The sequence below is a fragment of the Orycteropus afer genome, unplaced genomic scaffold (genome assembly GCF_000298275.1).
Source record: "Orycteropus afer afer isolate SDZICR_OR568_19922 unplaced genomic scaffold, OryAfe1.0 scaffold00089, whole genome shotgun sequence".
Classification (NCBI taxonomy): Eukaryota; Metazoa; Chordata; class Mammalia; order Tubulidentata; family Orycteropodidae; genus Orycteropus; species Orycteropus afer.
The window spans coordinates 1,191,044-1,201,504 of record NW_006921676.1 but is presented as its reverse complement, the minus strand read 5'-3'; the positions used below and the strand labels follow the sequence as shown (position 1 = coordinate 1,201,504).

The following is a 10,461-nucleotide window of genomic DNA, read 5'->3' as shown; positions in this document are numbered from 1 at the left end:
AAAAAATTAAAATATCTACAGAGAAAATGAGCTAACTCAAAAACATGAAAAGCAATAAATCTAAATTCATAAATTCAGTTGAAAAAAACTGATCACAGATATACAGAATGATAGGGAATTAACTGCAAGCATAATAAGGCAAAAACATGATATGGTTATCTAAGCAGTAAATGAGACTATGAGATCATTTAAAACTGTAGTGTCTAAAATAACACAGGATATGCCAGTCACATCACATCATAAGTGTCATGAAAGCTTCACCATCATACTTTAAAGGGCTGCTAAAAACCTCAGAACAGGTGCAAGTAATATGCAAAGCAAGCACAAACGTAAGAACACAAAAGTAAGTTATAAGTGTAATAAAGAAATAAGAGACCATGGTTTGGGACAGGGGAAATGACAAAATAGCTATTCTCAAAACAATTACTAGAACAATAATTAGACAACATAGTGTTATACTTACAGAAAATAAACTGAGCTTAGAAGTTTTCAAACAGAGGCTAGATATTACTTATAAATAAAAATTTAAGGAATTGTATCATTGAACAAGTTGTTGTTGCTATTATGTGCCGTCAAGTTGTCTCCAACTCACAGCAACCTTATGTACAACAGAACAAAACACTGCCCAGTCCTATGCCAGCCTCACGAGCCCTACTATACCCGAACCCATTGCTGCAGCCACCATGTCAATCCATCTTGTTGAGGGCCTTCTCCTCTTTCACTGACCCTCCTCTTTACCAAGCATGACATCCTTCTCCAAAGAATGGTCCCTTCCAACAACATGACCAAAGTAGGTGAGACAAAGTCTGGCCATTCTCGCTTCCAAGGACCATTCTAGCTGCACTTCTTCCAGGACAGATCTGTTAGTTCTTTTTGCAGTTCACAGTACCTTTAGCATTCTTCGCCAACACCAACTCAGAAGCATCAACTCCTCTTCAGTCTTCCTTATTCATTGTCCAGCTTTCACATGCATATGAGGTGACTGAAAAAGCCATGGCTTGCGTTAGGCACATCTTAGTCTCCAAGGAGATATCTTTGCTCTTCAGCACTTGAAAGACATCTTTTACAATAGATTTGTCCAATGCAATACATCTTTTGATGTCTTGACTGTGCGTCCATTGGCATTGATTATAGAACCAAATAATACAAAGTCTTTGACAACTTCAATCTTTTCACCATCTATGATGATACTGTTTATTGGTCCAGTTGTGAGGATTTTTTCTTAATATTGAGGTGCAATCCATACTACAGACTATAGTCTTTAATATTCACCAGTAAGTGCTCCAAGTCATCATCACTTTCAGTAAGCAAAACTGTGTTGTGTGCCTATCTCAGGTTGTTACTGAGCCTTCCTCCAATCCTAATGCTGCATTCTTCTTCATATAGTCTAGCTTCTCAGATTATTTGCTCAGCATACAGACTGAATAGGTATGGTGAAAGGATACAACCCTGACACACTCCCTTCCCGATTTTAACCATGCGTATCCCCTTGTTCTGTACAAACAGCCTCTTGGTCTATGTACAGTTTCTTCATGAGTACAACTAAGTGTTCTGGAATTCCTATTCTCAATGTTATTCACAATTTGTTATGATCCACACAACTGAATGCCTTTGCATAGTCAATAAAACACAAATAAACATCTTTCTGGTATTCTTTGCTTTGAACAAGTGAATGGACCAAATAACTTCTAATGCAATTTCCAATCATTTAAATATACAGCACTCATATGGCTAGACAGAGTACATCCCAATGAGATAAGTGAAACAGTGACAAGTGAGACTGTGCTGAATTATGAAAAACTTATGATAAATAACATATATTATACTTGTTGTTGTTGTTGTTATATGCCATTTGAACCACCAGTCTTCTGGTTAGATGTGACCAAATACTGAGACTCTTTACTAAACAATTATACTAAAGTATACACTTCAAAAGTTTTCATATAAAGTAATCCACACGTTGGGAAACTAATTTTTTCAATATTACTTCCATTACAAAACATTTTTGGGACTATTTCAGACTGTTTTTCAGATTTAGAGTTGAACCACACAAAAAAACAATCTTATAATGTCCCTAGGTAGTTGAGTTAAACTGCTTAGCTGCTAACCAGGAAATTGAAGGTTCAAGTCCACCAAGAAGCACCTCAAAAGAAAGATAGTGATCAACTTCTGAAAAATCAGCCATTCAATACCCTATGGAGCACAATTCTAGTCTGATACACATGGGGTCATCATGAGTCAGAAATGACTCAACAGCAACTGATGGCTTTGGTTGTAATATACATAGTTTGATCTAACATATCAGATTTAGTCTCCAATGGTGTTTTTGTGTTTTAAAATATTAAGTCCATCCTCAAATGATGATTAGTCACTAACTGTGATAGAATATACAACAAAATGTGTCAGAAAGTTCTGAAAGAAATAATGATTATTTTTAAAAAACATTCAGAAAAAAAATTTTGTTATACTAGTATTCTTAGAATAAGCAAATAAATAACCAAAGTGCTTCTACTTCTACACACAAAAAAATATATATTATTTTAAAGTATAAAATTATATCCCACTAAAAAAAAATGAATACCTGCCTGTGTTGGCCACAAGTATATTCAATTATCAAATTTGTTAATCGGTACTCTTTAACTTTCTCTCTTATCAAGGCTATTTATAAGGTTTAAGATTACTTTACATTTATTAATATATTAATAGTCATCAGATGAAATAATATTTTAATTAAAAGGACCTGTTGTTGTTGCATGCCATTGAGTCATTTTGACTCACAGTGACTAAAGAGAACTGTCCCATAGGGATTTCTAGGCTATAATCTCTACAGAAGCAGATTACCTGATTGTCCTCCCAGAGTTGAAGGGTTGGTTCGAACCACCAACCTTTCAGTTAGTCACTGAGCACTTAACAATTGTGCCAACAGGGCTCCTCTCATAAACCCAAACCAAACCTACTGCTATCGATTCCCACTCATTGCAATCCTTTTAAGACAGGTAACAACCCCATACAGTTTTCAAGGCTGTAATCTTTACATAAGTAGACTACCTCATCTTTTTCCCATGAAGCAGCTGGTGGGCTCAAACTGCTAACCTTGGTTTGCAGCCAAATGTTTTAACCATGCCACCAGGGCTCATTAGTTCCTTTCTTAGAAGGAAGAGGGACTAGCCATGTATCTGTTCTCAGATACCAAGAGACATATCAATCTAAAATGAATTAAACAGTTGAAAATACGCTTTTTTCTTCTTCATGCCAAAAGTAGATTTTGAATCTTAAACTGTTGACATCATTAATTATTTCAACATTTTTGAAGTACGTTTTCAATGTCTGATCTCTATTACTAAGAAGATAAATTTCTATCATATTAAGAGAAACACGGATATGAATCAATTTTAACTAAGTATGAAATGAATCTTTTTAGAACTACTGGGATGGTCAATTTTGCATCAAAAATATTTTTAATATTTTTCATTTGCAACATATACTATACATTTTTCATTTCTTAATCCTTATGTCTACTGAGTTGTATTTTTCAAATTTAAAAAACAAACCTTTACACACTTCTCCTGAATATCATTTCTCTGAGAAGCACATTTAATTAGCAGCTTTTCACCTTCCATTCCAAATTCTTCATTTCTCAGTTTACTAAGGTGGTGATCTGAAATCCAGTCCATGAACATAGTTAAAAGCTCATAAACTTGTGCATTAAGTGGTACCTATAAAATCAAAATTAAATCAAGCATTTATTTCAGTTCATAACCTCATGAAACTTCCAAGGCAACTCTCAAATTTTATCAATGATTTTGGATCAATTTACCTAAGCATTTAACTAAACCATGTATTTAAGAACAGACCATCTCCCAACCAAAGAAATCCAAATAAAACAGCTTCAATTAATGCAAAACATGACAAATTCTGGCTGAGAGAAGAGTGAAAACTCATCACAATAAGGAAATTGAAAGAACTGCACCTTATTATCAAGATAAAGAGTTTTCATAAAGGTTATTAATCCAAGTTTAATGACATAGAAAAGTAAAAATGGCCTTAACTCAAGAATATGAACCACCCATATGATTCTAAAAGATTTTCACAGATTGAAAGTTTTCAAAACCTAAAGTAACAACCCAAAAGGTTGTTACTTTTTCTTTACATTGTAACATTCTAGAAATCAGATACGATTGTTTTTTTCCTCTAGAAATCTTTTTCACTGAGAGTCTACCAAAATGGTGGGAAAAAAATAAGAACAAAATGTCTTAAATCGTTAACAAACTTTATTAGACTGATTTTAGTATTCCTTCAAAATATATTTTCAGCCAATTGAGTTCAACATTTATCATACGTCTGAAGCAGAAAACTGTGCTATATTTAATTCATTTTTTAAAATCTGAGAAGAGAAATATTAGAGCAATTAATAAAAAAAAGCATTAAGCAGACTGTAATCCACAAAAACACAATCAGATGACTGAAAATACAAAGATAAATGGTAGAGTTAACACATTATTTTGAGTAAGAGTAATGTTTAAATTTTCCAGGTTTCTTCAATTAGTTCTTAAACTTTAATTGCCTTCAAATGAAAACGTCAATCATCTTAAGTATCTGAGTATGAAAACTCTACTTTCTCCAACTTACTATAACAAAGAGTTAGAGAATATTATAAAAATTATTAAAGGCCACCATCTGATACCATATCACACCTAATGGCGAAAAATGAAAAGGACTAAAAACATCTAATGTTGGCAATGTTATAGAGCAATTAGAACTTTCATATAATGGTTGTGGTTGTGGTTAGGGGGTGTCAAGTGGATTCCAACTCATAGTGACCCTGTGTATAACAGAACAAAACACTGCCCAGTACTGCTCCTCACCATATTTGCTATGTTTAAGCACATTATTGCAGCTACTGTGTCAATCCATCTCATTGAGGGTATTCCCTTTTTTCTCTGACCCTCCCTTTACCAAGCACGGTATCTTTTTCCAGGGATTGGTCCCTTCTAACAAAATGACTAAAGTACATGAGATGAAGTCTGGCTATTTTCGCTTCTAAGGAGTATTTGGGCTGCACTTCTTCAGTACAGACGTGTTAGTTCTTCTGGCAATCCATGGTATTTCCAGTATTCTTTACCAACACCACAGCTCAAAAGCATCAACTCTTGTTCAGTCTTTGTTATTCATTGTTCAGCTTTCACATGCATAAGAGGCAACTGACAATATGATGACTAGGGTTAGGCACACCTTAGACTTCAAAGTGTATCTATGCTCTGCACCACTTTAAAGAAGTTTTTTGCAGTAGATATGCCCAGTGCAATACAATGTCTGATTTCCTGACTGTTGTTTCCATAGGTGTTGATTGTGGATCCAAGTAAAACAAAGTCTCTGACAACTTCAATCTTTTCTCCATTTATCATGATGTTGCTTATTAGTCCAGTTGTGAGGATTTTCGTTTTCTTCATGTTGAGGTATAATCCATACTGCAGACTGCAGTCTTTGATCTTCATCAGTAAGTGCTTCAAGTCATCTTCACTTTCAAAAAGCAAGGTTGTGTCATCTGTATATCACAGGTTGTTAATGATTCTTCCTCTACTCCTGCTGCCCTGTTCTTCTTCATATAGTCCAGCTTCTTGAATTATTTGCTCAACATACAGATTGAATAAGGATGATGAAAGGATACAACTCTGGCGTACACCCTTCCTGATTTTAAATCATGCAGTATCCCCTTGTTTTGTTTGAATGACAGCCTCCTCGTCTATGGACAGGTTCCCCATGAGCACAATCAAGTATTCTGGAATTCCCATCCTTCACAATCTCATCCATAATTTGTTATGATCCAAACAGTCAAATGCCTTTGCATAGTCAATAAAACACAGGTAGACATCTTTCTAGTATTCTTTGCTTTCAGCCAAAATCCATCTGACATTAGCAATGATATCCCTCATTACACATCCTGTTCTGAATATAGTTTAAATTTCTCTTAAGTTCTGTCTCATTATACTGCTGCATCCATTTTGAATTATCTTCAGCAAAATTTTACTCGTGTGTGATATTAATGATAATGGTTGTAAGAGTATAAGATGGTACAAACATTTTGGAAAACTATTTGGCAGTTTCTTAAAAAGTTAAACATGTGAGGTACAGACAAAAAAGATGAAGTCTTTTGCACATACAGTACTGTACTGTCAATGATGGCAAACACTGATATACGGGTGGATAGAAGGGTAGACAGGCTGAACCATTAGGTATGTCTATGCAGTGGGTAGTATGCCCATAACCATGTTCAGGGTTGGCAGACAATTTTTCTACAAGTGTATTTTTATGTTCTGTAAGAATTTCCAGGAAGCTCCTAGAGTGGTAAGATGGCAGAATAGGGAGAAAGACTGCAAGATCCTTGTCAACAAAGAAAAGGGGAACCAATTAACACAGACACAGAAGATAATCCTGGACCCCTGAGCCTTGAAGGGAAGGATATAAAAAATGGACTAAACCCCAACTAGCAGAAGAATTTGCATGAGGCTGCTGAGGCTAAGAAGCCCCAAGGTTGACAAGGAAAAAGGCACAGTCCCAATGTTACTAAACCACACGGCAGGCCATTAACTTAAGTCCATTGTTAAGTCCCAAGCTCAGCAGAGCATAGCAGGCTGCTGAGCAATGACACCGCTACATGCAGGGTCCAAGTGTGCCATAGGCTTCTCAAAGCTTCTTCTTATATACAGGATGCACACCACATCCCAAAGGCAGCCACTTTGCTGCTTGTGGTAGATTTCACCATGAAACTGATTGCCAGTCTCATCATGGGGAATAACTACCACCAGCTGCCTAGCCACTCAACCAGGCCCAGCCAAGTTGACACACAAACATAACCATCACAATTCCACCCCTTGTCAACTTGGCACCTGAACAGATCTTCAACGGGTCGTATCTGTACAGGTCTCCTCCACTGGGTGGCTCCAGTCCCCTAGTTCCTGAATGGTGACCTCACTCACCCCCTTGGCCTGGCTGGCCCATTACTCACCCTCTTGGGCATGGCAGTGCCGCCCCCTCACTCTTGGGCAACAGCTATGGCTCTATCCCACTGGCTTACACGAACAAGCAGCCCCACACTCCAGACCCAAGTTGGTGAAGGCCTGGCTCTTTGAAACCTAGGAGGCTGTGGTGGTTCCACCCCTAAAGGCCATGGTCCTAACCTTTCAGGCTGGGCAGCTCTGCTTCCATTTCCTTGGTCTCTCTGCTTGTGCCGATTAACACCTGAGGGCAACCTACTCCGTCAGAAATCTTTCTGCCCAAAAACACTTGGCTTTCTTGCTCCATGGGCCAGCCAACCTGCTACTCCATTTTATGCCAGTCTTCTCTACCAATTAACGTCCAAAGGCAACCCACTCTGCCAGGAAGCCATCTACCCAATAGCACCTGGCTTTCTCCTCCTTGGGCTGGTAAGGCTGTCGCTGTCTCATGCCGGTACCCTTGGCTCTGCTCCTGCTGTCTCTCATGCCGGTCTCTGGGCTCTGCTCCTGCCATCTCTCATGCCGGTCTCCTGTTCTGCTCCTGCCATCTGTCATGCCATATACCAGGGTCTCTCTGCCAGGGTCTTGGGTCAAGGATGCACTCCACTCCTGTTTCCACATTTTAGGTGTCTATCAGAACAGCACCCCACTCTCTCAGTACCATATTCTGTTCTGGTTACCTAGTGCCACTCTGACAGGAAACATAACACCAAATGGGATGGCCTTAACAAACAGGAGTTTAGTCTCTCACAATTTGGAGAATTGAAGTCCAAGTTCAAAGTGCCAGGCTCTAGGGGCTGTGTGAAAGGCCCTCAACTTTGGAGTCCAGCTCTGCCTCCTGCTCCCGACCCACTAGAGCTACAGGCATTTCTTCACTCAGACAGCCACTGGCTGCTAAGGCTAAGAAGCTCCAAGGTTGACAAGGAAAAAGGCACAGTCCTGATGTTACTAAACCACACAGCAGGCCATTAACTTAAGTCCATTGTAAGTCCCAAGGTCGGCAGAGCATAGCAGGCTGCTGAGCAACAACACAGCTACATGCAGGGTCCAAGCATGCCATAGGCTAGAGACCATTCTCAAAGCTTCTCCTTATATACAGGAAGCACACCACATCCCAAAGGAAGCTATTCAGCTGCTTGTGGTAGATTACACCATGGAATTGATTGCCAGTCTCATCATGGGGAATAACTACCACCAGCTGCCCAGCCACACAACCAGGCCCAGCCAAGTTGACACACAAACATAACCATCAAAAAGATGAATTCACTCTATAAACTTTCACCCAGATCACAATAAAAATTTAAAAAAAAAAAATTAATTTAAATATGCATCTACCTATAACATAGTGCCTAAAGCACTTGACTGTTAAACAGAAGGCTAGCAGTTCAAACTCACCAGCCACTACTCAGAAGGAAGGTTGGGCAATCTACTTCTGTAGTGATCAGCAGCAGCAGCAACAGCACACTGCCATCAAATCAGACCCTAATCATAGTGACACCTCCTTGGGTTTCCGAGGTGATATCACTATGGAAGTAGAGTCCCCAACCTTCCTTCTGAGGAGTGGCTGGTGGGTTTGAACAGCCAGCCTTCTGGTTAGCAGTCAAATGCCTTACGTACTATGCCAGCATACCGTCTCGGAAACCCAAGGAGGAGTCACTATGAGTCAGGTCCAACTCAACGGCACATAAAAACAGCAATGACCTAGTAATTCCAGTCCTCAGTAGATATCCGAGAATGAAAACATATATATATATATATATATATATATAAAAGACTTACATACACATATTCTAAGCAGCTTTATTCATAACAGACAAAAACTAAAAATAGTTCAGGTGTCTATCAGCAGAATAGATTAACTATGATACAGTCATATAATGGAATACTACTAAGCAACACAAAGGAATAAATTAATGTTACTCTCAAAATCATTATGCCGAGCAAAAGAAATCTTACACCAACAAATACATATTACACAATGCCATTAACTAAAGTTCTAAATGCAGCAAAACTAATCTAGTGATTTAAAAAACAAACAAACAAACAAACACCAGATCAAGATTGCTTCCAGCAGAAAAGAGTGACCAGGGAAGGGCACAAGGGAACTTTCTGGGTGATTCAAGTGTTCTATACCTTGACAGAATGTAGGTTACGTAAGTGTAGTCAATTCTCAAAACTGATCAAACTTAAGGATCTGTACATTGTTTTATTTTATGTAATATGTACCACTATTTTAAAAAAATTTTTAGAAAAAAGAAAATAGAGTCAATTCGGGATGGACTGCACTCTTGATAGAAAAGTAACATTCAATGCCTGTGAAGTCTCAAAGCACACTTAATAATAAATGTTTACTAACTTTAAGTTACTGCTATTTTTTTCATTGTTACTTAAATATCCTGGTATTGCAAATAAATTTATATCTGAAATGCTCTATAAATATTTCTCTGTTAAAAAAAATTGTAATGGTGAATCTTTTCAAAATTACAGGAGAAAAAATAAAGCTTAAAGAACAGAGAAAATTTTCTGGATTTTGAATTAAGAAAATTTCAACCATACCTTACAAGTTTTTGAAATTGGTATTTTTTCTTGTTTTAAACTTTTCATTTCATGAGCAGAGTGGGAATTTCCTTTCAATCTCTGTATTGTCATAAATTCATACTTCCTCTGCAAAAGAACATATCTATGAATTAAAGGACAATTATTTTAAAAGTGAGCAAATTCAAAAAGCAACCATTACGAATTCTCTTGCATCTCAAGAAAATGGCAAGTAACTTACCTGTAAATTATCTAAACGAGCTTGAACTCTTTTAGCCTGAATTTCCATCTTCCTGTTTTCTTCACTTACTTCATTTAACTAATGAAATAAAAAGTTATAAATTTTAATATTAATCTTAAAATCATACTCTGGGTTTCTAAAACAACCTAGTAACTTACCTGGCCTGCATAACCAAGCAACGTAACAAAATAAACAGAAGAACTGTTGACAACTGAAGAAAACCTTAGCTAAAATCACCACTTGTCCCTAAAACATTACTAGTGTCTAAGAATGCTTACTTCATGCTATGAAAAATTTGTAAGACCCCTGACATCTTAAAAGTATACCTTTCAGTGGGAAAACTTTTTCAAGTATACTTTTTATTGAACAGAAAAGTGCATAAGTAAGTATTTAGAAAAATGAATCTCACTGGAAAAAAGATAGTATCAGGATATTATGAAGAACTGTACTCCAACAAATTTGAAAATCTGGAAGAAACAGACAGATTTCTAGAAACATACTAGTTACATAACCTAACACAGACTGAGATGGAAAAGCTGAATAGACCCATAACAAAAGAAAAAATTGAACAGGTCATTAAAAAAATTACAAACAACAAAAGAAAACCTGGCCCCAATGGTTTCACCAGAGAATTCTACCAAACGTTCATTGAAGAACTGACACCAATACTACTCAAACTATTCCAAAACA

At 37.2% G+C, this 10,461-nt stretch overlaps 1 protein-coding gene across 1 annotated transcript in view; it reads right to left on the bottom strand.

Annotated features, from left to right (window-relative positions):
- The window catches only part of CCDC138 (coiled-coil domain containing 138), a 284,099-nt gene that overhangs the window by 178,452 nt on the left and 95,186 nt on the right, over nt 1-10,461 (bottom strand). Inside the window, exons 7-9 of the mRNA XM_007942397.1 lie at nt 9,772-9,849; nt 9,552-9,659; nt 3,552-3,716 (exon numbers count right to left, since the gene is read on the bottom strand). Coding sequence (XP_007940588.1) covers nt 3,552-3,716; nt 9,552-9,659; nt 9,772-9,849 — 351 coding nt within the window. The remainder of the gene's footprint in view (nt 1-3,551; nt 3,717-9,551; nt 9,660-9,771; nt 9,850-10,461) is intronic.